General features: G+C 57.1%; 11 protein-coding genes across 11 annotated transcripts; 6 read left to right on the top strand and 5 right to left on the bottom strand.

Annotated features, from left to right (window-relative positions):
• Positions 1 to 149: 149 nt before the first annotated feature.
• On the bottom strand, positions 150 to 1298 carry ACO1O0_002847 (uncharacterized protein; the record flags this gene model as incomplete). The annotated part of the gene is made up of 1 exon (XM_083192309.1): positions 150 to 1298. The coding sequence occupies one exon, from the start codon at positions 1296 to 1298 to the stop codon at positions 150 to 152; it is 1149 nt and encodes a 382-aa protein (XP_083051366.1).
• A 2712-nt stretch (positions 1299 to 4010) lies between these two features.
• ACO1O0_002846 (HPP family-domain-containing protein) lies at positions 4011 to 4967 on the top strand (the record flags this gene model as incomplete). The annotated part of the gene is made up of 2 exons (XM_083192308.1): positions 4011 to 4277; positions 4344 to 4967. 2 exons carry the CDS (start codon positions 4011 to 4013, stop codon positions 4965 to 4967), a joined length of 891 nt encoding a protein of 296 aa, XP_083051365.1.
• A 510-nt stretch (positions 4968 to 5477) lies between these two features.
• ACO1O0_002845 (DUF2828 domain-containing protein) lies at positions 5478 to 8405 on the top strand (the record flags this gene model as incomplete). Its single annotated transcript, XM_083192307.1, has 3 exons — positions 5478 to 5482; positions 5539 to 5572; positions 5634 to 8405. 3 exons carry the CDS (start codon positions 5478 to 5480, stop codon positions 8403 to 8405), a joined length of 2811 nt encoding a protein of 936 aa, XP_083051364.1.
• Positions 8406 to 8664: 259 nt separating this feature from the next.
• ACO1O0_002844 (phosphatidylinositol phosphate kinase family protein) lies at positions 8665 to 9590 on the bottom strand (the record flags this gene model as incomplete). The annotated part of the gene is made up of 2 exons (XM_083192306.1): positions 8665 to 8711; positions 8783 to 9590. 2 exons carry the CDS (start codon positions 9588 to 9590, stop codon positions 8665 to 8667), a joined length of 855 nt encoding a protein of 284 aa, XP_083051363.1.
• Positions 9591 to 10443: 853 nt separating this feature from the next.
• ACO1O0_002843 (threonine/serine exporter family protein) lies at positions 10444 to 13251 on the bottom strand (the record flags this gene model as incomplete). Its single annotated transcript, XM_083192305.1, has 1 exon — positions 10444 to 13251. One exon carries the CDS (start codon positions 13249 to 13251, stop codon positions 10444 to 10446), a length of 2808 nt encoding a protein of 935 aa, XP_083051362.1.
• Positions 13252 to 16463: 3212 nt separating this feature from the next.
• ACO1O0_002842 (exo-beta-N-acetylmuramidase NamZ family protein) lies at positions 16464 to 17964 on the top strand (the record flags this gene model as incomplete). Its single annotated transcript, XM_083192304.1, has 2 exons — positions 16464 to 17066; positions 17137 to 17964. The coding sequence occupies 2 exons, from the start codon at positions 16464 to 16466 to the stop codon at positions 17962 to 17964; spliced, it is 1431 nt and encodes a 476-aa protein (XP_083051361.1).
• A 167-nt stretch (positions 17965 to 18131) lies between these two features.
• ACO1O0_002841 (M20 family metallopeptidase) lies at positions 18132 to 19856 on the bottom strand (the record flags this gene model as incomplete). Its single annotated transcript, XM_083192303.1, has 1 exon — positions 18132 to 19856. One exon carries the CDS (start codon positions 19854 to 19856, stop codon positions 18132 to 18134), a length of 1725 nt encoding a protein of 574 aa, XP_083051360.1.
• Positions 19857 to 20345: 489 nt separating this feature from the next.
• ACO1O0_002840 (archaemetzincin) lies at positions 20346 to 21878 on the bottom strand (the record flags this gene model as incomplete). Its single annotated transcript, XM_083192302.1, has 1 exon — positions 20346 to 21878. The coding sequence occupies one exon, from the start codon at positions 21876 to 21878 to the stop codon at positions 20346 to 20348; it is 1533 nt and encodes a 510-aa protein (XP_083051359.1).
• Positions 21879 to 23338: 1460 nt separating this feature from the next.
• ACO1O0_002839 (uncharacterized protein) lies at positions 23339 to 24758 on the top strand (the record flags this gene model as incomplete). Its single annotated transcript, XM_083192301.1, has 6 exons — positions 23339 to 23419; positions 23476 to 23594; positions 23654 to 23799; positions 23857 to 23937; positions 23993 to 24156; positions 24213 to 24758. 6 exons carry the CDS (start codon positions 23339 to 23341, stop codon positions 24756 to 24758), a joined length of 1137 nt encoding a protein of 378 aa, XP_083051358.1.
• Positions 24759 to 25877: 1119 nt separating this feature from the next.
• Positions 25878 to 26769, top strand: ACO1O0_002838 (uncharacterized protein; the record flags this gene model as incomplete). The annotated part of the gene is made up of 2 exons (XM_083192300.1): positions 25878 to 25928; positions 25996 to 26769. 2 exons carry the CDS (start codon positions 25878 to 25880, stop codon positions 26767 to 26769), a joined length of 825 nt encoding a protein of 274 aa, XP_083051357.1.
• Positions 26770 to 26889: 120 nt separating this feature from the next.
• ACO1O0_002837 (uncharacterized protein) lies at positions 26890 to 27552 on the top strand (the record flags this gene model as incomplete). Its single annotated transcript, XM_083192299.1, has 2 exons — positions 26890 to 27299; positions 27372 to 27552. The coding sequence occupies 2 exons, from the start codon at positions 26890 to 26892 to the stop codon at positions 27550 to 27552; spliced, it is 591 nt and encodes a 196-aa protein (XP_083051356.1).
• Between the last annotated feature and the right edge of the window lie 225 nt (positions 27553 to 27777).

The raw sequence follows: 27777 nt of genomic DNA, 5'->3' as shown, positions 1-27777 counted from the left end.
TGGCTTAGATACATGTGCATGATGAGCGATCATAGTAAAATAAATATTTTGATGTCCTAACGCCGTTCTATGAAAGCCTCAAAGTGCTGTGATTCTGCAAAATGCTACGCCATAAGATGCAAAATATTTTCACCATCTCGCCTAGGGTTTCACTCAGTCTGAACCTCAATCTTTCCATCTAGAAAGTCCTGCACTACCTGCGGCACCATCTCCCTGGACAAACCGCACCTGCACCGGCAGTTGGCGCAGCTGGGGACTTGTCCAGGCGCAAGCCCCAGCTCAGCGGCCATGTCGCGTCGATGCTGCGCGATGGCAGCGTAGTCTGCCCACCGTAGGAGATTCTCCGTCTTGTTGGTATTGGCCTGGAAAAAAGAGGCCCAGGCATCTCGCCATTCGGGGTCGCTGAGGGTGTCGAGAACTGTGTCGTGGTCGCTTGTGAGAAGCTCAGCCATTTGCCAGCTCCAGCTGCTGCGCGAAAATGAGGCGTATTTCTGAATCGTCTCAAGCATGGTGTCGTGACGAGGTCGGGTCTGGAGGCCATGCATGTTCATGATGGGGAAGAATGACTCGGGCCATTTCTGGTTGTAGGGCAGGCGGTTGAACTTTCTGTCAAGATAGTCGTGGGGGACGAAAGCCGCGATCAAGCCCGCAGGTGGAAGGACTCTGACGTCTGAGTCGGTCGAGTCGAGCCGTGCGGTGACGAGTGACATGTTGTAGTCAAGCAGAGGGTGACGATCGGGGGTGTAGAATGGGAAACGGCCCTCTCGAAGCGTCCTGATGGCAAGTGAAGCGTGGAAGATGGAGACAAATTCCACGTTCAGAATCGACTTGTTGGTATCGTAGCTGGCGTCGACTATGTTTCGGAGGCCTAAGGCATTGAGGCAGAACCAGACTGCCTTGGCCGGGAACTCGGTAGCCCTGAGAGCGCGGGTGAAGCCATTCTGCAGCAAAAAAGAGTCACCGCGATGGTAGGTGTTGACACGCGCGGGAGATAGCCAGACCTCTGGATAATGAATGTCGCCGTTCTCATCCTCGATACCAACGGGGAGCCTGCGATCGACGTACACCTCGGCAGAGGAAGGGTAGACAAATTCCAGAGAGCCAGTTCTAGCACCGGAGCCTTTCAACTTGGACGTGTTGAAGATGTCGGCGCCAATGAGGCCGCCTTCGCCTCGGACGACTGTAAGCAGCTGGTGGAGGGTGATTTTGGGGAGGTTGCTGAATATGACTCTTCTGCTTTGGTTCCTAATCGGAGAGGAGGGGACACTCTCATAGCCGGAGTCGCTGCTCTGTTCCATTTTGAATGTGGTTGTAAAAAGGTAAGACGAGTGAGGAGGGAGGAGAATTCATGAAGAGGATTAAATACCCAGTGATCCATCCGCCGTGATGATGTGTTGTATATTTATGTGTAGTCTTGAGCTGAATATTCCGAGAATTAATGAGGCTTCTGATATCTAGGCTCGACGCTGGATTGACTTGCTTGGCGCATCTTGATCCGGTGACCAGAGACATTGTGTCCGAGGGATCTCATCCAGAAGATACAGAGGATTCGGGCGCCCTCGACCTTGCCACTCTGTCACCCTCGAGTAAATTCATTATTTGTTGATGGGGGGCTCAAGGCAGTGTGTTTGAGATTGATTGCGAATGTATGTATTCGAGCGTATATTCATCAGGTCTTCACTCTTCGGAAGGAGTGTGACTGATTGCAGTGTGCACATCCCGAGTAGCGACAAAATGTCAGCCCCTACATTTTTCGCCTGCTAGTGTTAGCAACATAAGAACGCTGGGCAAGAAATGAGCCAACACTAGGGTTTATGGCCTCTGAACAGAAAATGATGTGTGGGATTACTCGCCCACTCCTTGGGGCGAACGCTTGTTTATGGCGAGATAGTTTTCATAAAAACTATCAAGGTACTTGCATAGAAGCTCGTAGGCTCTCTGAAACTAAAGAATAGCAGTAGAGGGGGATACTTTTTGCATCATAGATGAACACCTTTCATGGTGGGATATAGCGGGTTACTAATGTCGAAGAGCCTTGGTTTCGTATTCGGGACTTGACCAACAAAGACCAACTCCGCAAGGGCAGGGCGATGGGATGCCAGTTTCGGTGTCATCTCCAGCTTCGTCCAATCAGGCTAGCCAATCGACACTGCGATGTGTTACCAGCCTCGGGTGTCTAGATAGCTTTTATCGCTGGCGCGGGCATGTCGTCCACATCTAAACGTCATGAGGCATCACAAACCGGGCGATCCACTCCGACCCCCTGTTCCCCCCCACGAGCTGGATGTAGTAATAATGCCCATAAATGTGTCTTTTATGGCCAAACAGCTTGTTGCAACCTGGGTTTTACAGTATCCGATTGCGAACCAGGTTGCATGTTGGGGGGGCTGCAGATCTGCAGCATGGTGATGGTGACATGACGTTGTTGACATGCACTGCTCGGGATGACGGTGGTGACCAGGAACCAATTGCCCTGACCACTTTGGGGATATTGGTCGATGGCCTTAAATGACCATGGGCTCCAGATCACAATTATCGAGGGTACTTTTTATCACTTTTTATAATCCTGTGCCATTTTTCGCCTGGCCGTTTGCATCATGGCGCCCTTCCCTCCCATCGACGGCCTGCCGTGGCCAGTCAAGTTCCAGCCAACACCATCCGAACAACCATCCCCAACCCTCGTACTCCGTCAGGAGGCCGAGACGGTTACGGTCGTCTCCGAAGAGGGCGGAGGCGGCAGCAGCGGCAGCACCACACTGTCGGGCGGTGCCATTGCGGGCATCGTCATCGGCTCTGTTGTCGGAACCCTTTTACTTCTGTGGCTCATCCGCTCGTGCTTGAACCTGGGAGCACCACCGGGACCGGAGCGCGAGTCCATGTACCGGCACGTTGAACCCGAGCGGCGGCGGCACCGATCAAAGCACGGGCACAGCTATCGACGGTCGTCGGACTTGGCAGCGCCGCCGCCCGTTGTCATCAAAGAGACATCGCGGCCTCGACGGCACCCGAAATACCTTTACACGGACCCTGATGCCGGCAGGGGTCGACGGCTGTACTAAACCATGACCTGAATCGCCAAGAGTCTCAGAAGTCGAGGCTCCTCTCCTGTCGGATTCCGGCTAGGAAGAGATATCGGTGGACGGCGTATTGGGTCTCCTGGTATGTAGTAGATATGGGACTTCCGATTTTGTTATATTGGTGCTGGAGACTAAGAAAGCGGTGGGACTGCTTGTTTGATACGATACTACATGAGATATGGTAGCGCAATTTCTAGCTGTGGAGTTAATATCAATTCTGCGCGTATACTAATGGTCTTCTTTGTAAGCCGTCAGCGTGTAAGTGGAACTGTGAGTCAAATTCGCTGGTATGATTTTTGCGGGTGACAGTAAGATGGGATGATGTGCTCCAGGTCGAACGAAGGGCGTCGGCGGCCCGGCGGCAGTATACATACGGGCAAGAGTGGAGGCGATCAGATGAGCGTGATCCTGAATTTTTGGGGACCAAGCGGCCAACCATTCGACCTTGAGGCTCTTGACCCGTCGTCGTTGTGGAGATATTTCCGACTTTGCTGGGCTCTAAGCACGGTGGGGTTTCAGTACCTTTGTACTACTACGGATAGTATCCGTTCGAATACGGATAACGGCATCTACGAGTAATATAGGAATTCAGGAACAAACGCCCGGGCCCCGAACGCCGAGTGACGCCCGGTCGCATGCCTGTTTGACTCCATTCCTGTTATTAATTGGATTCTAGACTGGCGCTGCCATAGGTCCGCTGCGTGAGTCTCAATTCCCGATTTGGGTTTCTGTTACTCAATCAGATCGTAACTGGCCAAGCGCAAACCTAGAGACCAGCAGGTGTTACGAGTAAGCCGCTTGAAATCTGAATCTCCGCGGCCAGCTCTCAATTGTTCATAATGGAAATGGTTTCCCCTTCTGTGGCAGCGCCCAGTCGCGTCCACCCAGCACTAGGTTTCGAGATAAGACGTGGTGACGACGAACCATAGGACCATGAAGGATCCCCGGGAATGGAATTTCGATGTCGATCGGTACGTTAACCGGATCGTCCCGCCTCCGCCATGGCGCCACATTCCCTACCCCATCGCACGCTTCATGGGATACCGAACCGAGCATGACAAGCCCAAGGAGACGGGAAACCTGGCGCCCATCTTCTGGGCATTTATCGGCATCTTCTGTGGCCTGTCTCTCATCGAGGGCGTGTCGATGAATATCCCAGAGTTTGAGGTCCGCTCGGCGCCTCTGATAGTCGGCTCTTTTGTAAGTGCCACCGGCATTCGCTAATGTGTCTGCAACCAAGTGAGTAAAAGTCTCTGACCGTCACAGGGCGCAGCCGCTGTGCTCGAGTTCTACGCCATCGAGTCGCCTCTCGCGCAGCCGCGCAACGCAGTTCTTGGCCAGCTCATCTCGTGCATCGTGGGTGTCGCCGTCTGCAAACTCTTTCGCCTGAGCGACGACTTTGAGCACCTCCGGTGGCTCGCGGGTGCCATTGCCTGCGCGGCCGCCACATCCTGCATGGCCCTGACCAAGACTGTGCACCCACCCGCGGGCGCGACAGCGCTTCTGGCCGTGACCGACGACACCATCCTTCACCTGGGATGGTATCTCATCCCCGTCATACTGCTGGGCTGTGTCCTGATGCAGGTCGTGGCACTCCTGATAAACAATGTTGGGAGGCGCTTCCCACTATACTGGTGGACACCGGAGGAACTGCGGAGGGGTAGGAGGGAAATGTTCCGCCGGGGAAAATCATCCGGAAAGAAAGCCCCCAAGGGACCAGAACATGAGGGAAAGGACGTCGAAGCAGATGCTGGAGGGTCAGAAGAGCCGCCCGAGGGCGCGGACAGCAATGAGATTGTCATCCGGCCCGGCGAGGTGGTTGTGCCTGAGCACATGTACCTGACGCAGGAGGAGAAGCTGCTGCTCGAGTCCATGAGCCAGCGCCTGTAAGCAGCATAGAGCAAACGATATAAACGCTGATGAAATAATAGACGTTGTTTTGCGCGCGCGTGGTATCGCAAGTTACGTAGGTACTGGAACGGTTCATCGTCGGTTGATCATGACGCCGTCGACCGAGATGGTGAGAACTGATAATTTACTCGGGTCATGCCATGTGAATGGAAGCGATGGCAAGCGCCCATGATCTAGAGTGTAAGCCACAAGCCTTGATCGATGGCCTACAACGGCTGACTCGCCGGGGGGAGATCTCTCAAGTTGAGAACCTTGAGAACCTTGCAGGTCGAAAATAGAGATGGGACCTCCTGCCCCAATATTCGAGCACACCCACCCTGCCAGTGCTAAAGTGGAAGTTGCTGGCCTCAGTCCATCGTATCGTGGGGAAGGAACAACGGGCGCCACCGTGGGGCCTAGGCACCAGCCCAGCCGCATCCACCAGTGTGGAAGTCCAGGCATAAATCAGAGCGCTGAATGGCTCTAGACACCCCCTGTAACTACACCAACATGCCGTCATCCCGACCAACATTGACTCACTCCCCGACTTTGATCAGTTTACTATCCCTAGACGCCCTATTGAGCCAGCAAAGCCTTGTGCGACGGTCAGTTCCTTTGGAAATATTTATTATCCAGGCCCCTCCCTCCTGTCTAATATTCTCACAGGCCAACCGTCTTTATCCTCTTTGGCAGTACGTGACCATGGCTTCCACCGAGGGCACCGGCGTTCCTTGGTTCCTCAAGTCGACGTACCCCGTGCTATTCCCCACCCATGAGGCCCTCACCAAGCCTCGTGCCGAATTCGAAGCCCTTATTCGCAACGATCTCGCCCGCCGACATGATATCAACAACTCTGTCAGCACACCTGGGCCTACCAAGGCGTTGACGGAGACTGGCGAGTCCTTCACGGAAATCAACCCCTCGACCACAGCAGACATTAGAGAGGGTTTGCAGACCATGGACGTCGATGCCCCTGAGCCAGAGCCCTCTGTCACAACCAACGTGGAGGGTCCGACCGGACACCCCTTTATGGAGGGACTCATAAGCTACAACGACCCCGAGTCGACTCCCAACCTGGAGAACAACATGCTTACCGAGAACGGTGACATTTCTCACCAGTCGACCACAAACCCCCTGGTAGACCTCTTCTCCGAGCTCGAGGATGTAGTCACCACCCCTCGCCTGCGTGACATGCTCGAGGTAGCCTGGAAGCACGACCCCCTCTCCACGCTCAAGATCATCTTCAACGCCCGCTCTATCCATCTCGGCAAGAGCTCCAGGCTTATCTTCTACCACTGCGCTGGCTGGCTTGCTCAGAATCACCCCCTGACGCTCGTCGCCAACCTGCAGTGGCTGAGCCGCCCCGTCATTCCTAAGAAAGCAAAGAAGGATGAAAAAGAGGACGATCTGGTCCTTGTTGACGACGAGAAGGACGAGAGTAACCCCTCCAGGTACGATGTGAAGCATGGCGTTGCCCACGGGTACTGGAAGGACCTCCTCAATATTCTTGCCCTCGCCGCCAACGGGAAGCTTGATGGCCTCTCTAATCCGCAGGATATCTTGAACACCGAGAATCCTGGTATAGTCAAGGGCAAGAGTGTCCCCTCTCGCAGGCGGGGAGCCCAGGTCCGAAGGGCCATTAGGGGCAGAGGCGGTTTCTATTCTAGGGGCAGAGGCAGTTCTATTTCTAGAGGAAGAGGCGGTTCTATTCCTAGGGGCAGGGGCGGTTCCTATTCTAGGGGATCTCGAGGTACTTCCAGGGGCAGACCACCATGGAGACGCTCTGTCAACGATGCTCCGTCGGAAGATGAGCCGCAGACAACCTCCGAGCAGGTGTCAAACCAGGAAGGCTCGGATCACGAGGAGATTCACCAAGACGATGCGAGCGAGTCGGAGAAAGCTGAGGACGTGCCTACAGGCGAACCCCTGCCAGCCTGGAAGGAGAAGCAACGTCAAGTTCGAGCACAGCGCCACCGTGCTGCTGTCAAAGCTTTCAACGAGAACCATGTCTACCGAGCTCTACACCTCACCGTGGCCCGGCTTTTCGCGGAGCAGTTGGAGGTTGATCTGACGGCCCTGCGTGGCGAGGATCCCAAGGCCAAGAGGGCAATCTCGCTGTGTGCGAAATGGGCCCCAAGCCATGACCATTTCCACGACCGGCACACCCTTGTCATATCCAGCATTGCCGAGATTCTGTACCCGCGCGAGTCTTTCGACGGGGTTTTGTCTCCGACGGATGATCGCCAAACCTACCTTCGCCATGCGCGCGAGCGGTACCGCAAGGAAACCTCGGCCCTGCGTAAGCACCTTGAGGTTGTGGAACGCAACGTGACGGCACAGACATTTGAAAACATCAAGTACGACCGAGTCCCGTCCGTAGCCATGAATAACTACTCCAAGCTATTCGCCGAGAAAGACATCGGCCGCTTCGAGAAGTACATTGACCGTGTGGCCGAGGGGAAGGCCAAGATTTCGGGCGCCACCCTGCTCCCGTCCACACTCGTCCATCAGGCGTCACAGCCCGACATCAGGGTTCCGCGGCAAAATAATACATTCGCAGCAGCTCTGGTACAGCAGAAGATGCAGAGGCTTCAGGCTCAGGTCGTGGACGGACAGTGGAAGACGCTGGTGCAGCGCATGAAAGACTCAGGCGCTCTGTCTTCGGCCATTGCCGTGTGTGACGTCTCGGGCAGCATGGGTGGCCCGACATTCAAGGACGGGACGTGCCCCATGGACTCGGCCATCGGCCTCTCGCTCCTCGTTGCGTCCACCACGGCGCCTCCCTTTGGCGGAGCTTTCATCACCTTCAGCTCCAACCCGGAGGTCCAGGAAATCGACCTGTCCAAGCCCTTCACCGAGCAGATTCAACAGCTATCCAGCTCGGCCTGGGGAATGAGCACTAATTTTGTCAGCGTCTTCAAAGATCTGATCCTGCCGATGGCGCTCAAGAACAAGCTCAAGCCCGAGGACATGGTCAAGCGCATCTTTGTCTTTTCCGATATGCAGTTCGACTCGGCAGAGCGTTCCAGTGCTAGGTACAGAGATGGCAACGTGGCCCCCGAGCGTTGGAGCAGTTCGTATCAGCACATCAAGGGCCGCTACGAGGACGCCGGGTACGAGATGCCCGAGCTCGTCTTCTGGAACCTGGCGGGCGGCCGCGATGGGATGGCTCCCAAACCGGTGACGACCACGGACGAGGGTACCAGCCTGGTCAGCGGGTACTCACAGGGGATGCTCAAAGTGTTCCTGGAGAATGGTGGCTTCGAGGAGCCGGAGGCCGAGGAGGAGCCCGACGATGATGCCATCGTGGTGAGCAAGGATGAGGATGGAGAGGTGACGGCACAGCCGGCGCCTAAAAAGGCCAAGATGGATCCGTTGATGACGGTGAAAAAGGCCATTGGTCACACGAGCTATGAAATGCTCAAGGTGATGGATTAAATAATGAAAACGATACCCTTATGATCATCAGAAGTAATAAAGCCTACATTACTTGTTTATTTCATAACCTCTTAGAATGGCTACATGAACTACTAGTAATATGTACAGTATGTCCTACATGATACGCATCGAATCCCAACCGAGACTATCACATTAACTAGAAGACCTTATAATACTACCATGCACCATCCTAGTAAACCTCTCACGATACTCCCACGGATCCGCAGTTATGCTCATTGGTCCCTGATCAGCCACCACATTATACGTATTCACCAGCCCCGTCATCGCCTGCGCCGGCAACCTGCTCTTGGCCCAGAAGAAATCGAGCACCACGCATCGGTAAGCCCACTCGCCGTCCACATCGCTCACCCCCTCACGCCAGTTATGGGAGGACGAACCCCCCGTAGAGGAAGCCTCCCGCCGCCGACGGGCTAGGAAGAGGGAGTAGTCCACAGCGCTATGCGAGGCCAGGAGGTACGTGTCCTCCTCGAGCGTCCTCATGAGCCTCTCTCTATCCGCTGCGGACACGACGACCTTGTGGGGGACGCGGTCCACGAGGTTCTCAATCACACTGTCCGGCGCGAGCGCCCCCGAGGCAATGTCCCGCTCCGGGAAGAAGTAGTCCTCGGGCTTGAGATCAAACGTCTCCCAACCATAGGCGTTTCCGCCCTCCTCCCCGTTGAACAGGAGGTTCTCCATGACAATGTGGTGTGTGGGCGCGGTGCCCACGATGCCTCCCAGGGAGGGCAGCGCCGCGTAGGGCATGTCCGTGATGCGCACCAGCAGGCTGTCCGGGTGAGCGACCATGTGCGCGCGGTACGGGTCGAAGAGCTCGTCTGCAAAGAAGGCGTGCTCGAAGCGGCGGGGCAGGCTCTTGACGAGGAAGCGGCCGTCTGGGGTGGTGAAGAACGTGGAGCCCGAGTAGCCGAGGTCGCCCATGGGGACGAGGCTGGCATCGCGGGGGAAGGAGGCGAGGTAGGTGTCCTCGTCGATGAGCCATGTCTGGCTGCGCAGGGCGAGGAAGTCGGCCGGGCGGTAGAGGGTGAGGTGGAGCCGGAAGAAGTGGAAGAAGGCTGATAGCCGGGGGAGGCAGACTGATTTGGGGCGGTGGTGATCTTCTTCTGAGTGGTCACGGGAGATGGCGTGGGTGATGGAGGCGGAGATGTGTGGGCCACGGATACGCATGGCGAATGGTGTTCAAGCAGTGGGTGAGAGACGGTGGGTGCTAAGGTACTTGATGGAGGCTCCTGTATTGGCAGCTCAAGCACATGCTTTGATGAAGGGAAGTTGTTGCCTGTTCTATCACCATCTCACTACTCGCTTTCGTTCTAGAGTGTGTGACGTCATGTGTAAATATGGTGATGATGTTGCCATGTTTGAATTCAGAAGATACTCCTTATCAACTTGAAGATGCTTGTCTAAAACATCGGATTTCCATCCATGAATATAGGGCAGCATAGAATTGCCACCTTGTTGTAGGCTTGATCCTATGAGTGTACGGAATCTCCAGCCAATGCAGCATGCTACCCCATGTTCCAGACGCTCGAGCAAGATTACTACCACTTTTTAAACAAATACATTTAGTCATCATAGACTGTGCCCGGTCCGAACCTACACTGGCAAAAAGACTATCACAGCAGGTAAGATACGGGAGAAAAGGTACAGCTCTGTTTACCCGGCCGGGACAATTATATTTAACTACCATGCCAGCAAGCTCACGCGTATTAATAAATCATAGACTCTCCCATTATCCAAAAAAACCCACCAAACACCAATTGACCTGGATCTCCCAATGATATGATGCCAAAGCATAAGGAGCCTTCCCTCCAAATAAAATCGCAATCGCTGTAATATACGCCACTCGCTCGGTTGAATGCATAGATCTGCTTGTGTTGTTTGTTGTGATTTCGTGGTCGAATGAGATAAGAAGAATATTTTGGAATCGTTCAAGGGCAGCGCCTCTTCTGTCGTCGAATTGTAAATAAATCTTAATATTTTTGGGGTAATCTCGGTAGTGGGGAGACGGGAGGAGTTGTTATTAGAAGGCGAACAACCCGCTCCTCCGCTTGCCGAGGGGATAGACGATGAGGGCGCTCATGAAGAGGCCAACACTGATGCCAATCGCCACCTGGACGACCTGCAACAGGATTGTAAAAGCCGATGCGTCGATACCTCCGTTATCATGATCGTCCTTGATTGGAGAGGTGAGCTTGTCTGCTGTCTTGACTCCAGCTAGCAGGGACCCGCCGATGGCAAGACCACTGGGCACCTGGACGAAGATGGCTGGGAGCATGGCCGCAGCCGCGAGGCTGTACCCGACCTGGCGGGGGTGGCGTACGGGCTTCTCGTTATCGGCTGGCGTCCCGGGCCTTGATTCGGGGTCTGAGGGGAGAGACCAATTCTCGCCTTGCCTCTTCTTCTTGCGAAATAACCGGGATAGACGTGGCTGGATATTGAACTGCCAGTATTCCAATACGTCTAGCCACTTGTTCTCAACGTGTCTTCCTAGCCTCGAGTACAGATTGGCTAGGATGCCAATCGTCAAGGCACCCAACATGTTGGAAATCTCCGTGTTCTGGTGGAAGAAGGTGCTGCTGTAGCTGTTGACGCAGAAGCCGGCTAGGGCCATCAGGATCATGACGGGAGTCTGCGACCACTTGGCCTGGTTGACGAGAGACAGGCACAGGGCGAAGCCGGGCACGAACAAGAAATACCACTCGCGGCCCAGCTTATCCTTGCAATTTCGCTCGCTCGATGCGTGGCTGTCCAGCATGCCGTAAAGGGACGCGCCGATGGTGATGCCGTATCCAAGGAAGAGGGTGTAGATCATGGCGTGCACCATGCGCACACTGCCAGAGACAATGTTGTAGCTCTGAAGCTCGAGGGACGCTGACAACACCATATAACCCGGAAGAATGAGGGCGATGCTGCTCTGGGCCAGAGCGCCAAAGCAAAAGGTGTTGCCACGGTTGATGGACCCAAATGCCCGCGCGAGGAACGACGTCAGCATGGCCGCGGAGACCTCAAAGACGTGTGCATAGAGCTGATTGCTGGGAGCTAGGACTAGCTGCAAAACACCGACAAGGGCACCGAGGATGAAGGCAAAGGGGAGATCGATGAAACGCCCCTGGAACCCGAAGGGAGCTACGCACGCCGACGCCACTCCATATAGGAATACTCGGAACCAGACGCTGAACTTGGGCTTCTGCGCCATGATGTTATCCAGCCTCCTAGAAGCCTCCTCAACGCTGAATTTATCGTGAACGACATCCTTGTAAATGTTGTGAACGTCTTTTAGCCGGCCGAGATCGACCCCCTGAGGGGCCCGGACAATTCTGACCTCAGTGGTATATGTGGTGTTGTCGTCGAAGCTGATAATCATGCAGGACGGAATATAGAGGGGCTGGGCCTCGATTTCGAGGACGCGGGCGGTCATGTTGATGTATTCTTCGAGGCGGTGCGTAGGCGCTCCATACATCATGAGGGCGCGGCATAGCTTGATGATGTATCTGTGGCGGAATATGATGGCGGCGATGTGTTTCTTGACACGATGCTTCTCCCTTCTGGACCTGGATGGCGGCGGCTCCCTCTTCAGCTTGTCGGCCCAGCGATCTGAGATCTCGCTGGACCCAGGGGCGGCAAACATGGACGATGACTTCATAAGTTCAGTCAGGGTAAGAGACGAGGTTGAGCGATGCGCCCGGTTGAGGCTGAACAAACCGTTAGTGCGACGGGATCCGGAATCCCGAGCTCGAGATGAAGATCTCGACGCCGGAGGGGAGGGTTCTGGCGATAGAACGGGAGTGGCAGTCCCTGGAGTCGTGCAGCCGCTACTGCCGCCGCTTCCTCCTCCTCCGGAGCTTTCGCGGTCATCATTATAGAGCTTGAGCAAGGAGGCTAGGACGCCGTCGCGATACTTCTTGGGCCGTGGTACGTAGTCCTGGGCGTAATGTTGTTCAATGACAGGTGTCGATGTGCCCGATGCACGGCCACGGAAGTTTGGATAATGGAGGAAATCCCTTCTGCCCTTGCGGGTGTAGGACTTGACAAGCCTGTCGCCGATGTCTTTTTCGTCCAGGGGCTCGTCCTCGTGCTGGGTCCTCCGATGTGATGCTCGATGCCGGACATGCTGTCCCGAGGGCTCTCCTCCAGCGCCGCTACTAACACCGCCGGCCGCATCTGCTGGGGGCGCCCTTGAAACAACTGCACCCCTAGGTCGCTCATCTTCCTCATCGTAGTCATCGACTACAACGGTGGGACGCCTAGTAGACCTCCTGAGGTGGAGACCATCTGAGTCGCCGGCCAGGCTCTGGAATGAGGCATCGAACTCATCAGAGTTTCTCCTGGAGCCTGGGGCAGAATGGCTCCCCAGAGATCGAGCTAGCTGGGTCGCCCTATGTCGAGCGTCGTGAATAGAGCGTATTGTTCGCTCGTTGGCCAGCATTTCGGTCCTGTCCGCCTCTTCGCGCTCGTGGGGTGCATCATAGCTGGTATTGCGCTTGAGCGCTGGTCTCGGGCGACTGATGGGGCCCTGCGGGCTCACATCAGTCTCAGAGTGGTGATGCTGATGCAAGCTCCTCCCACGTTTCGCGCCCTTCTCCTCATCCGACAGGACCTTGGTCAAGGCACGGCTGAGCTCTACAGCATCGGGGGCACCTGGGGGAACAGGCCGGTGGCGATTCGGTGATATCGCTGGGGATAGGGCAGAAGAGTCGGCGTCGGCGTCAGGTCCGGCTTCCTCCGCGTTGCTGCTGCTGGGGGCATGCCATCCCACTCGTTTTTTCTCTTTGCGGATCGGCGTCGGGAGGTCGCTGAGCCGGCCACTGTCTAGCTGTTCGGCCGACATGACTGGAGGCTGAAGGTTCTGTGACCCGGTGGGCCGACACTGAGGTCTAGATCTGGATGAAGATTCCGGTTGATGACCCTAGGTAAGACTTGTCTCAGGGTCCCAATCTAAGCCAAGTGGCTTGGTTGGGGGACGGTGGGGAAGTGATGCATATCTCTGTTTCCAGATCCAGATGATTTGACGGGACGGATACAGAGAGATGAAGGGAAAGAATAAGAGAAAAAGAGTTGTGGTAGTAGTTCGTTGTATTTAGCTAGAGCGAGAGACCCGTTGGGGCTCTGAATTTCAAATCGACCGGCGGCCGGCGGCAGAAGTAAAAGCGGGAACTCTGGGTCCTGCCCGGGACGAGGCGTCAAGTCCAGTGGCCACCTTACGTCTCCACCTCCAACGTCGTCGAGTCGGATGGGGGGAAGAGGAGGCGTGCAATGTGGGATGGATGGGGGTGACTGGCAGAACTGCGCAACTTGCAGCGGTACACAGTAGTAGTACTCCGTAGATAGGAATCTTTTGGTGGGTCGCCGACTGAGCACCGAGACAAGCCAGATCACGTTGGCATGCCAGATAGAGCAACAAGGATGAGTTGAAGTCGGTGACTGATCCCTGACCCGATTTCCCAGCAATTCTTAAGGGCCTGCGTTTCCATGTTGATAATCGAGCTGGCAATCCCCGAAATCCCAACAAGCACGGGAAAAGCATCCTGGCTGAGGGCCCTGTGGAGCTTGGAGCTCCCCTTGGGCCCTCGTCGTGGAAATCTTAATCGCGAGCGGCGAGCCCTTGGTGGGGGGTGGTCGCAGATCCCTCCAGGGCAGAGCTTGTTTCTTGGAGGGGTAATAATGAGCTCAGTGACGTGGGCCATTGACCTGAATGGATTCAAAGTTTGCCGATTTTTCCTCGCTGTCGCGCTGTGGCTTGAGTCATCAAACGGTTCGCCAACCTCGCAACTGGTAAGGCCGATTGAGGACAAGGAATGTTGCAGCGATAGAAAGCTGAAGATAGGTTGATGGCGGTGGCGGTACGGATAGTGGTTTGTCGATAAGGCGAACATGTGAACAGGTACACACGCACTGTGGCTGCATCTGCTGTAGCCGCATGCAACCCTCATGCGAGCAGATGGCAGCTATCTAGAGCTCCATTTGGCCTCCCGAGATGCATGATAATGTACGAATATCGGCGAAGCGGCTCCGGCATTGGCTAGTCGCCATATTGGCTAGAGCGCCAACAATCGGCCAACCAGTCCGCTGGAGGGGCTCAGATTCTGGCCTTCTGAGCTTCCAGAACCTACAGGGGTCTGCTGCCCCATTTTGGGCCGCAGAGTTCGTGCCTGAACGGGGACGGCATATGGTGATCAAAGCAATTCGCCACCGTCGTGGACAGGGGAAAGCTTTTCACAGCAAGTCGACAAGCTCGTGTTCCAAGCTTCCCAGCGTTAGCCTCTGATAATGCATAGCCGAGATGCCCATCGGGGTTTCTAATTTCGTCCGCAAGGCTCCTCTGTTGCCCCTAGCGTCCGTCGTTCGACTTGTTCGTCTCCAGGTGCCTAGTTGCCCGGTGCAGGTACCAGGTCTCAAGGGCCCTTCGTGGATGTCGTGATGGCGCCTCCGCTCGCTCCGGTTGGCGAATGAGGGTCTCGTTGGTCTGGGATTGCGAGGCATTATGGAGTAGTAGGCTGTGAAGCTCGTGAGCCGGGTGATGGACTGAGCCTAGGTGGATGTTGGTTTTCGGGATGGCCTCGGGTTTCCCAATCCATCATGGTGCCTATCAGTTCGATTTTTTTTTTCCTGGGAGCGGGTTCTGGGAGGAGATGATGATGACTACCTAGTACTGGGCCTGCCTCCTTGCATACGTCCGTGACGCCTGAGGCACCGCATTCATTACCTTGCACCTTCCCAGTCTCCAGCATTTCATTGATGGAAGGAGCCTCCGGTGCTGCGACGATGCATCAATTTGTTCGTCAATCTGAATCCACCTTGCAGTGGACTCTTCAATCTTCAATCTTGATGCAATTGACCAAATGCCCACCACCCCCTGAGAGGCTGAGCTTGCACGGCAGTCCGGCGCTTGTTTGACGCCGCTGCCGTCCCCGCGAAAGCCACCCTAGACCGGCGTTTCATCATTGGGATCATTTCATCATGGCTTCGTCAGGACCAAATGTCGTCCCCGCGCGTGTCATCTGCCACGCGGGACCCTGTCAACGTCATGCCCTCTTCCAACCTGGGCCTTTGGATTCTATGATCAGCACCGCGTACGCTCAGCCTGCGACAGTGTTCAAAACCAGGGTCACCGCCGGGTTCACACCATCAAAGTCAAAGACAGCTACATCGGCAAGGGCGGCTTCGGCATCGCGGAGCCCTGCAACATGGTCCTGATAGGTAACTACTAGGCCGTTCCCTCTAGCTCCTCGAGTGCTTTCCCGGAGCTACTATGTAAGTTCTTGATATGTAGCTGCGACAACGACGCGTGACACCGGAGCGTGCGGAGCGGCACCCACTTAAAGTGCCTCTCCTCGTGAAGCTCTTAATGCTATCCTATGCCCTCTTTAATTCGACGGCGATGATCCGCACCAGACTGGGAATGGCTATGACCATCGCTCTTTGAGGGTGGCACAACAGCATCTGCGACGACATTCCACGAGCGAATACCCCAATGATCGATTTTGCCGCAGGGGGGTAAACGGATGTTCCCCGCTCTGCGAACAGCTCTTGAACAGCTTAGCTGCTTTCCCCGCCCAAACACTCCTGTTCCCTCCAAGGAGGGGACGGACAAACTGCCTTGGCAGCATGTTCAAGTCGACCGCCCGGGCCGTTGCGACGAGAAAAATTGCTTACGTGGGATGTCTGGGAGATAGGCATTGGATGATGTCCATCTCGGTATCTCCGCTCTCAGCACCCGCCTGTCTACCCCAAGCTTAGGCGGGATTGCTGTGATGAGATGTAACCGTAGAGTCGGCTACTTGAAGCCGGTAGCGCTCTCTCTGTCAGCTTGGCACATGTCCACGGGCCGAGAATGCTCTCGTCGCCCCCATCCGTACCAATCCCCAGAGTCTGCACTTTGTATCTACGGCTGCGACGGGAACTCATCGGGCCTCCGGCGAGTAGCGGCCCCGGGGCCCACTTGCTCCGAGCTCGGAACCGGGCCCCCGGCTTGGAGAGCGGACATGGGTTCGCATGTCAACGTTACATTCATCCCCACGATGCCCAAAAGGACCTCCCCGGATGGGCATAGTTGTCCGTCGATTGAAGCTTGATAAGAGCTCCTCGGCCCCGGATTTCGGGTTGAACAGGGACCTCCCATCTACCCTCTTCCTTGGTACCGAACACTCGGGTTGCCCTTTGCCATTCTCTCCCTACAGGCTGATCGAAGGCTTCAAGATGCAGCTACTCTCACTAGCCATGGCGGTCGCCGCCGTGGGTGTCGCCAGCGCCTCCTCCCACAAGGGGCCAAAGGTCAAGACGGGCCTCGACGTGCTCATCGCATCCGACTACGCGCAGCTCGCCGGCAGAAAGGTCATTGTGCTCACGAACCCCACGGGAATCACCCCGCAGATGGACCTCGGCGTGGATGTCATGGTCGAGTCGGGCGGGGTGGACCTCGTGGGCGTCATGGGACCCGAGCACGGATTCCGGGGCACTGCCCAGGCTGGCGGATCGGAGGGCAAGTTTGTGGATGAGAAGACGGGCCTGACTGTGTACGATGCCTATGTGGCTAACACGACGACGCTGATGGGCTACATTGAAGAGTCGGGGGCGGATACCGTGCTGTTTGATATTCAGGATGTCGGGGCGAGATTCTACACATGCATGTACACGACCTGCCATGTTCATCTACGGAGGCTAACCGCGAGTAGATATCTGGGCCATGTATGACACCATGGTCGCCGCCGCCAAGGTCAATGCGACCTTTGTTGTCATCGACCGCCCGAACCCCATCACCGGCCTCAATGCCTTTGGCCCTGTTCTCAACGAGACCTTCATCACATCCTACGTCGGCCGCCGCCCCATCGCCCAGGCCCACGGCATGACGGTGGGCGAGCTCGCGTCCATGTTTGTCGGCGAGGGCTGGATCGCGGAGGCGTCGGGCGATGACTCGTCGCTGGCTCTCGAGGTCATCGAGATGAAGCACTGGAAGCGGTCCATGACCTTTGAGCAGACGGGCCTGCCCTGGGCGCTGCCCAGCCCCAACATGCCCACTCTCAACACGGCCATGCTGTACCCGGGGACGTGCATGTTCGAGGGCACGAGCATCTCCGAGGGCCGCGGCACCGCCCGCCCGTTTGAGCTTCTCGGCGCCCCCTGGGGCAACGAGTCGTGGACCATGGCCATGCGCGACCTCGACATCCCCAACACGGGGTACCGCTTCCAGTGCTTCACGCCCACGGCCGACGACTTTGCGGGCGAGTCCTCGTGCGGCCTGCAGACGTATGCGGACCCGAGCTCGGTGAAGGAGCTGGCGGCGTTTGACGCGCCCTACGTGGGCGTCAGCCTGCTGTACACGGCGCGGAAGCTGTACACGGTGGAGGGCAGCAACACGACGTCGGCGTTCCACTGGCTGGACTGGGGGAGTGATGGGTCGCGGTACAATGTGGACGTCCTGGTCGGGTCGCCGATTGTGCGCGAGGGGATCGAGAATGGGCTGACCCCGGACGAGATTCGCGAGGCGTGGACGCCGCGACTGGAGGAGTTCCGGGAGACGAGGAAGAAGTATCTTCTGTACTAGACGCCTCAGCCACGTTTTCATGACGTATTGAAACTATAGCACTCAATAATTATACGAGGATTATTCGCTATCATCTTGGTCCTCCCCCCCCCCGGTGATATCCTCTCATCTACCCCCCTTCTATCTCATCATGCCATGACTCCCTACACGTAGTACCGCACCGCCCCTTAGATATCGACCTTGTCAAAGTTGCGCACAAAGTTGTAGTAGAACTTGACAATGCTCATGTGCTCGCTCATCAGGATCCGCTCATCAATGGTATGGATGTTGATGCTCCCGCCCTGCGCATTGGGGGTCCAGCGGTAGACGTGGGACGACAGCCCCAGGTAGTGTCTCGTGTCCGTGTTCCCCGTCATGATCTGCCCCACGGGCACCACCGTCCCGTCCTCGAACGCAAAGGTGTGCTGGATCGTACCCGAGAAGACATCCCACACGGGGCCCATGGTGGGCGACACGGGCGTGCCGGGGGACTTCTCCCGCGCCTCCAGGACCAGCGTTCCCTTGTAGTCGACCTCCCAGGCGGCATGCGGGGGCTTTGTGAGCAGGGCCTCCGGGTCGGTCTCGGCCAGGTAGGCCTCGTACTCGTCGTCGCCGTCGTAGGCGCGCAGCTCGAGGCCGTACTTGGCGACAACGTCCTGGATGTGGCGGACGACGTTGTGCTGGACCTCGGGGATGGTGTTCTGCGGGGCCACGCGGTAGTTGACGCCCAGGGCGACGTGCTCGGGCATGGCGTTGATCTTCTGCCCGCCGTCGATCATGTCCACGGCCTGCGACGTCTGGATCATGAACTGCGTCATGGGGTTCGCGGCGGCGAGCTCCCCGGCCAGGGCGTCGAGGTCGCCGGCCTTGACGAGGCGCGTGATCTCGGGCTGCGCCTGGGGCGAGTACCGCGCCTGGCACTGCAGGTGGCGGTGGACGGGGCTGTCGGCCAGGAGCTCCGGGTCGTAGGGGTTGGCCTCGAGGGCGGCGATGATCTCGGCGGCGATGCCGATGCTCGTGTGGGGGAAGGGGATGGAGCTGTGGCCACCAACAACACTAAGATCAAGCCAGATGTCGACGTGGCCCTTCTCGACGACGGCGGGCAGCGCGTACAGGGTGTCGTCGCCGAGGAGCTGCAGGCCCAGGCCACCCTCGTCGAGGATGATGGCCACGCCGTCGTCGCCGTAGCGCTGGGTGAGGTGCTGAGCGATGGCGCCGGCGCCACGGTAGCCAGAGCACTCCTCGTCGAAGCCAAAAGCCATGACGAGGGTGCGGGTCGGGGCCCAGCCGGCGTCGAGGAGGGCTTCGACGGCGGACATGAGAGCGGTCAGGCTGTTCTTGTCGTCACTGGCACCGCGACCCCAGAGGTACTCGCCATCGTAGACGGCGGCAAAGGGCGGGTGCGTCCAGGTGGACTCGTCAGCGACAGGGACGACATCCTGGTGAGCGGCGAGCAGGACTGGCTTCAAGGTCTGGTCGGAGCCGGCGATGGTGTAGACGAGACCCAGGGTGTTGACCTTCTCCAGGGTGGCACGGCGGTGAATGCTGGGGTAGAGGACCTCGAGGACCTTGTGCAGGTCGTAGAAGGGCGCCCAGCGCGGATCCTGGGTGGGCTCGCCGAGGTCGTCAAACGAGACAGAAGGCACCCTCACAATGGCCTGGTGGCGCTCAATCTGCTTGCCCAGGGCGACCTCAGACGAGAAGAGGTCATCGGCAGAGGGGAGGCCATCGCCAGCGGGGTCAATGGGCGGTGGGAGATTGCACTGGAAGTCCGAGGGCGAGCCGGAGACCGAGTCGTGGATGCGCGCCAGGGGCTGCTGAAGCTGATGGGCGAGATCTCCAAGAAACGCGGGGACAAGCGCAGCAGCACCGGCGCCGGCCGCGCAGGCGAGGAGCGAGGCGTGTCGCAGCATTGCTGATGTTTGTCGCGATGCAATGGATGACAATGGATGGGTTTGTAATCTGGACCGAGGAGTCTGCTAAGTGCCGTCCTGCCCGGCTGGGTCACTTGGGTGAGGGGAACGCTGAGCGGACTAACTGCATCCAGGCAGAATCACTGGACGGATACGGCGGCGACACGGCGATCGACGTGTGGGGGCGCTAGTTGGAGTGAATCCAAGACGTCGTGATCTTGTCTCGGTATTGTGACATTGGTGGCACCAGTGAAAAAAAAAGAAAGGAAAAGACTGTGTAGAGGAGTTCGAAATAACTATAATTGATTGAATAACTTTGGGGTAAGTGCTAAATACGCATATATGTCATGGCGCCAAGGTCAGTATGAAAGCTGGTGTTCAATCTAACACTGCCGCTTGCTTGCTTGATTAGAACATCGTCAGTTTGCTTGTTTAAATCATCGCGCGCCTGCTTGCGGAAACCAAACAAATATGTGAGCCCTGCTTCTGTTAGTCGTCGTCCAGCCACTGGGCAAACAGCTTCGACGAGGCCGCCCCCTTGGCACTGCCATCCTCATCAGCTGGGCGTGTCCCCATGTACACAACTTCATCCTCATCATCCTCCCCGTCCACGTCCACGGCCGCCAGCCTCTTCTCCAGCCAGCCCCCCAGTCCGGCAAACATGCCCACGTGGGACCACTTACGGCAGACCTCGGCCAGCGCCCGGTGCTGTCCGCGTATCCACGCCCGCTGCAGCTCCACCGTCGACTTGGACTTGGCCGGGCCCCCCAGCACGCACATGTTGTACGACAACTTCTCGATGCACACGGGGCAGCAGTACGGCGGCTGGTGCATGTCCTCGACGATGCTCGCCGTGCCCTGCATGACGCACGCAAAGTAGATGCAGTGGTCCAGGGTCACGCAATGCCCAATCTCGTGCGATATGGTGCGGGCCGCGCGCGAGAACCACAGACCGTGGTAGTCGGCCCGTGTCCGGGGCGCAAGTTTCCCCCTGGACGACTCGATGGCCGCGCCGAGGGGCGTCGATGGGTTGCGCCTGATTACCATATGCGACGGTGGCGAGTCAGCACCCCTGGCCCTCTTGGCGGGTGGCGGCGACGTGCGGCAGAGGGCCTCGACGTACGACTTGCAGTGCGCGGCGGGCCAGCTGTGCTCAGTATTGATTCCTGCGTAGCGGTCCAGGCACGGGTGGTACCGGAAGGTGGTGACCAGACAGACCCTCGAGCCACCGTAGGCACGGCCGCAGCAAAAGTCATCGTCCTCGTCCTCGTAGAGGTCGTGGTGGATCATCATGACGATGGAGTGAGCGTCCGCGGGCACAAGCGGGATCATGGCATCGAGTACATCGTTGAGGTTGACCTGCTGCGTGGCGATGCCGTCGATGGACGGACGATACTGAACGCCAACAACTTCGCTTGTCGGAGCGGGAGTCGCAAGTCCGATGCGCGGGCGCTCGGGCTCGTTGGACTCGGACTTGGAGTTGTTGCCGTCCCATGCCACCCAGCGGAATCCGGGTTCGAGTTTCCTGATTTCCATGCCGTGGTAAAAGGCACCCAGGTAGTCGCACAAGTCGTCCACGGTGGGCTGTTCGAGGTCCTTGGGCATGCCCCGGACACTCTCCCCCCTGGGGACCACAGGATCGAGCCAGCCGGCCATGAGGTCCTTGACCTCGTCGGTGACTTCCGGAGGAGGGATCACATAGATGGCGTTGCGACGCTTGGTGACGCGCATGCCATAGTAGTTGGCCGACTGGTGCCATGACTTGAAGCTCTGGGAATGGTGCTTGGGCTCGATGGCAAGGAGCTCGTCGGGCAGCACCAGGGGACCGGGAAAGACCTCGCCGTCGCTAAAGAGTGTCTCAGGAGTGGCATAGTGCTGGGAACTGGCCGCGACACGGCCCGAGCTCGTGGCGGCGGTGAGGCGTTTCCCGGCGGGTGGGCGCTCGAAGCCGCATTCACGGGCCTCGGGGGAGCAGTCGATGTAGATGTCACGGTGGGTGCATGCCCTGGCTTTCCGGGGCATCGTGGGTGTCGCGCGGGGTATCGGGTATCTGTCGTTGGGACCGTACTGATAACAGCCACCCGCAGCGAGGCCTCCTCTAGTGCGAGGCTGCGGCCGTCCCCGTCTCAGGCAAGCGGATGATGGTGCTGAGACAGAGTGACGGCCGTGACGAACGTGAAGGAGTGATCATCATGGATTCATGGTTGTTGACTCGAGGAGGGACCGTGCACCTCTGCCCATCTCTGCCCAGTCCTGGTGGAGGAGAGCTTGGCGAAAATGGCCGGCAAATCATAGAAGGAGCGCTAGGGGCTGGCAGGGGCTGGCAGGGGCTGACGGGGGTTGGCAGTCTGCTGCAGGGGAAGGACCCTGTCGCATCTTGTTCAGACCTTCAGCTGCGCGACATAAAAAGAGCGCCTCTTCTTTTTGTCACCCCACTCACTCATCTCCAGCCATGAAAATTCCATCCTCAACTGCGCTTGTCATCATCAATTAACCTTGAGAGTTGTAGCTGCTTGGGCCTCCCCGCGTCGGTCAATTGATGTTGGGGCTCGCAAGACCCGATTATCGATCATCGCCTACTGCAGCAGTGACGTAAAAAAGCCCTCACAGCACTCTCCCATGTGTCTATCCCAGCGCCCATCCAGCTGCCCATCCCAGCTGCCCATCCTCGTGCCCATCCCAGCAGCCGAGCCATTAGGCGTGCCCGGCGCATTGGGAACGCGAATGCGATCGCCGAGGCCCCGCCAGCGACCTGAACTAACATGGCCAGCAACCTGGTGAACCCACCGGCCTCACCAACGTCCAAACAGGAACACCATCAGGCCACCTCCAGGGCACCAACCAGGAGCCACAGAGCCCACCCTCCCACGCCGTGATAGACTGGTCATTCATGCATGGTGCGAATCTGCAACGATCGCCGTTGCCATCTGCCCGACTTGCTCTCAGCCCCCCTCGGCCTAGTCCCACGTGGCTCACATCCAAGAGCGTCCGCTTCTCCTAGTGCTAACCTAACCGGCCTATCACACGGTGCGTGGCCCTCAGCCCATCTGTTCCCACCTACCGCTCCCAGCTGGGCCAAGAAGCTTCCTGGAAATCCGTCGACTTCCTGGTTGCCCAGGGCTTGTCTGTTGGGTGCCGGCCTTTGTGGGTGCTCTGTGGGTGCTCTGTGGGTGCTCTGTGGATACTACTGCTGCTAGTAGTACTATGGAGGAGGCAGATGGCCGGTATTAATTCCTGGAGTCGCCCACACTCCCCTCCTCCGGACTCCCGTCCCCGTTCCTCGAGTCAGTTGTGCGTGTGTTCGTGTGTTCGTGTGTTCGTGTGCGTGTGCGTGTGCGTGTGCGTGTGCATCTGTGTTCCCGCCGTCATGTTGTCCCTCAAGGCCGAGTCCTGGACTTGGTATGCGATAACATTGTGCCTGGTCTGCGTCCGTCTGTAAGCCGAAATCCCTTCCCATCCTCGTCCTGCGATCCTCTCCTGACATGTGCAGCACCTCCCGACGCCTCCTCCTGGGATCATGGAGAAAACTCCAGGCCGACGATGCCCTCATGGTCATCGCCATGGTACGTCACGAGCCCCGCTGCTTCGTCCGCGAGAATTCCCCTGACTCGAATCACAGGCCGCCGATACGGTCATCATGGTCGGCATGAACATCATCTCCAACACCAGCAGCAACCTCATCGACCCCGACGACACGGCGCCGCTTGACGCGGACAACATCAAGGAGCGCATCTTTGGGTGGGTCCCTGCTGGCAATATGTTTTCACGGGGGTTGTGTGCGCTGACACCATCGCTAGCTCCAAGATGGTGCTCGTCGTGGAGCAGATGCAGTGCATCACCGTCTGGCTCGTCAAGGCCTGCCTGCTGATCATGTACCATCGCTTGACCATGAGTCTTCGGCAGAACCTGGCTGTCAAGATCCTGGCAGGCTATGTTGCCGTCAGTGAGTATCACCACACCCTTTGACATCCGCCGACCACCAGCTGACCGGCAACCCAAGCCTTTGTCGTCATGGAGATTCTCTATCTTGGCGTGTGGTGCCGCCCCTTTAACCAGTACTGGGCAGTGCCTCCAGACAACAGTGAGTCTGGCTACTCGGTAATGGTCCCATATCATTCGCCATGCTAACATCTCAGCCCAATGCAACACGGCGTCCAACCACCTCATCACCAACATGGTCTTCAACATTTCGTCCGACATTGCCATCATCCTCATCCCCATGCCCGTCTTCCTCTCCACCACTCTTTCCGCTCGGCGCAAAGCCATCCTGTGCGCCGTCTTTGCCGTCGGCGTCTTCACGGTATTATTACCACCCAGTCCCTCGTCCGGAGACTCCAGCCGTCCTAACACGCGCAGATCATCTCGGCCGTCCTCAACAAGTACTACAGCTTCACGCAGCCCTTTGGCCTCGACTGGACCTTCTGGTACATCCGCGAGTCGTCCACGGCCCTCATCGTCGCCAACCTGCCCCTGACGTGGACCTTCCTGCAGCGCGTCTTCAACCTCAAGGCCTTCCGCGAGAAGTACTACTCGAACCAGCGCTCGCACACCGGCGACCCATCCTCGCGCTTCCGCTCCACAAACTACGGCGGCGCGCACAGCAGCCGAGGACGCAACCCGCGCTCCACCCTGCGCGACACCATGTCCTCCGTCCTCGACCGCTCCGGCAGCGAGGAGCGCATCAACGACGGCGGCTTCCCCATACCCCTGCGCATCTACCAGAAGCGCGAGGTCGAGATCAGCACGCTGCCCGCCGAGCCCGACACGCCGACGTCGCGCACGGGGGTCCTGTCGTCGTCGTCGGAGACCCTGAATCGGCCGGTGAAGACGACGGTTCAGGGTGGGGGGCCGCATGACAGCCGGCAGTATGACGATATGGCCATGGAGAAGTCTATTGTATGAATGATGAATAGTTATTTTTTTTAATATCTATATAGTATATAAAGTAATGTAAAGAGTAATGGGAGTGATATCTGAGAATATCAACGACTAGCGCAACTGGTCCCCTTTCCATCTGTTGTTTGCAGCTACTGGTACTGCTGCATATTGGAATGTTACTACGAAGATGACATTTGCAAACATCCCGACAGCCCTATGAGGTGCGCGACAGGCTCCAGGGTCGGAGAATTACACAAAATCCTCCAGAACGGGATCTGTATCCTGCATCGTGGGTTTCTGACCGGGTTGTTTTCCAGGGTGCGACTCCATCTGGGGTTTCGGATCCACGCCTGCGGGCTCCTGCAGCCACCACCCCGTCAGTCTTGGCATCAATAGACTGATATTCCCCACAAAGAATATAAAGCAATGAAATGCCACTCTGTAGTATCCGTACTAGTGTAGTGTATCTCATTCTACGTCATCGAAACTTGGCTTTACTGGCTCTTGGCAGTTTTCCATCTTGACCCCAGCAGCTGAGGCTATGAGCAGCCGGGAAATTAGGAACTGCAACGAAGGGCACTTGATGGGTGAACGTCCCCGGCATCTCGCACATGATATGCCCTTGCACTCAGCCTAAGGTGTTGGTATTAAACATAGTTGGACAATATTCTAGAGGGAATCTACATTCAAAAACTACAATTTTTGCCGCGAAATTGCGCGGGATACCTACCTTCTTCACCGGGTGTCACTCTGGGGTAGACCCACTTTTCCGGCCGGAGCAACGGCGATGGATCGGCCTGCTGCAATGTACTGAACATCAAACGTGAAATCCATTCCCATCCCAATTCCCCTGCCACAGAGTTTCCTGTATGCCGTACCGCATGTCAGCTGGGAGAGTCATGTACACCGGCTCTGCTTTTCCGGGCCCTGACCCCGACAGATCCGTGTCAGACCCACTTTTCGACGTCCGGGCTCCGGGTTGGACGATGGATCAGGAAGTTGAATTTCCGAGTCTGAGACATTGCAGGGAAGAGTGAGGGCTCATGGTGCTCGCTGGTTCATTGAAAAACTCACAGTTTGGACATCCTAGATTTGCATCGGTGTGCCCTGGAACTCTGACTGAGTATATCGTTAAGAGGCGCCATGGCTATTCTAAATGCTACTCTTGGGGGCCCTCCCTGTCTTTCTGTCCTGGTGACTGGCCTTGTTGTATTAGTGAGTTGCCCTGAAAATTACTGTGGGACAGCTTTTAATCTTATAGGCCTCCATATACCTCTTTGCCATTGCCGTGTATCGTCTCTACTTCCACCCTCTCTCAAAGTACCCGGGACCCCTACTGAACCGTCTAACCCCCCTTCCTCTGTCCCTCAACCTTCTTCGAGGACGCCTACCATTCTACGTCAAGGGTCTCCATGAAGTTTACGGTCCCATTGTCCGCCTAACCCCGACAGAACTATCCTTCAACTCGGAAAAGTCATGGAAAGACATTTACGGGAGCCGCGTGGGCCATGCCAACTTCCACAAGGACCCCATCCACGTCGGGTCAATCCAGGCAGTTGCGGGGGCCGTCACAATCACAATGGCCGATGATGTGGATCATGCCCGGCAGCGGCGTGCCCTTTCGTACGCCTTCAGCACCAAGGCCCTCCTCGAGCAGGAGTACCTCATTGTCTCCTACATCAATGTCTTCCGGGATAGAATGAACGAGTACGCCAAGAGCGGCAAGGTGTGCAACATTGCCGACTGGTTCAGCTACACCACATTTGATATCATTGGGCATCTCTCACTCGGCGAGCCCTTTGGATGCCTCACCTCGAACGATCTCCGTTTCTGGGTCCCCTTGATCTCCGAGTCGATCAAAGCCGGTGCCATCGAGCAAGCTGCTCGTCGCCTCGCCACTACAGGCTCCTTCCTGCAGACGTTCCTCCTCAAGCTATTTGCCTCCGCCGAACTGCGCGACCAGCGACGCAAGCACCTCGCCTACTCTCGGGAAAGGATCCTCAAGCGCATCGGCCAGAGCGACAAGGCTACCTAGCACCGGGACTTCCTGTACTACCTCATGTAGCAGGGCGACAAGGAGAACCTCAACCAGGACGAGATTATTGTGAATGGAGCTCTCTTCATCATCGCGGGGAGCGAGACGACGGGGACCTTCATGTCTGGCTTGATCAACCACCTCCTCCGACCCGAGAACCGCACCGTCTTCAACAAGCTCAAGCAGGAGATCCGATCCTCCTTTGACCGCGACGAGGACATCACCTACGAGCGCCTCTCTAGGCTGCACTGGCTGACGGCCGTCCTGGAGGAAGGCCTGCGCATCTTCCCTAGCGCACCGATCGGGTTCACGAGGACCGTGCCCCGCGGCGGCGACACCATCGACGACAACTTCATCCCCGGGGGAACCACCGTGTCGACTTGTGCGTGGGCTGCCACCCATTCATCGGGGAACTTTGCCGACCCCTGCGAGTTCCGGCCGGAGAGGTGGCTGAGCCGTGAGATGGCGACGGATAAGCTGGCGGCGAGCAACCCCTTTTCTCTTGGGCCTAGGGGGTGCATCGGGCGCAAGTGAGTATACCTCAGGTCTTGGCTACACCCTAATTCTAAAACAGCATGCTGATTTTCTCTTTGTGTTTTTAGTCTGTCGTACATGGAGCAGAGGCTCCTCACAGCTAAGCTGCTGTGGCACAATGATGTCGAGATGACGGACGACGAGACCTGGACGCGTTGGGACCCGGCTGGTGACCACGGGAATATGCAGGTTTTCACAAACTGGATCAAGCCGGCTTTGACAGTCAAGTTGACGCCTCGCAAGTTTTGACGGATGGGGGGAAAAGAGATATGAGGTTATGATTTTGAGCATCTCTATTCGTAGTTCCTCGTGCGTGTAGCTCTTTGTGTGTGTATTCGAATAGTATGATTCGTAGTGCCTGGCCGAAGATCACGATGAACTTTACCTCATGTGTCGAATTACACACACGAATATATCATGAGCACAGCCATGACTGCACTATGACAGCAAAAGGACTAAGGACTACAGTCATGA

The sequence above is a fragment of the Amphichorda felina genome, assembly GCF_050947745.1.
Source record: "Amphichorda felina strain 45539 chromosome Unknown scaffold_3, whole genome shotgun sequence".
NCBI lineage: Eukaryota > Fungi > Ascomycota > Sordariomycetes > Hypocreales > Bionectriaceae > Amphichorda > Amphichorda felina.
The sequence above is the reverse complement of the archived record's forward strand: the minus strand, read 5'-3'. Positions and strand labels throughout refer to the sequence as shown.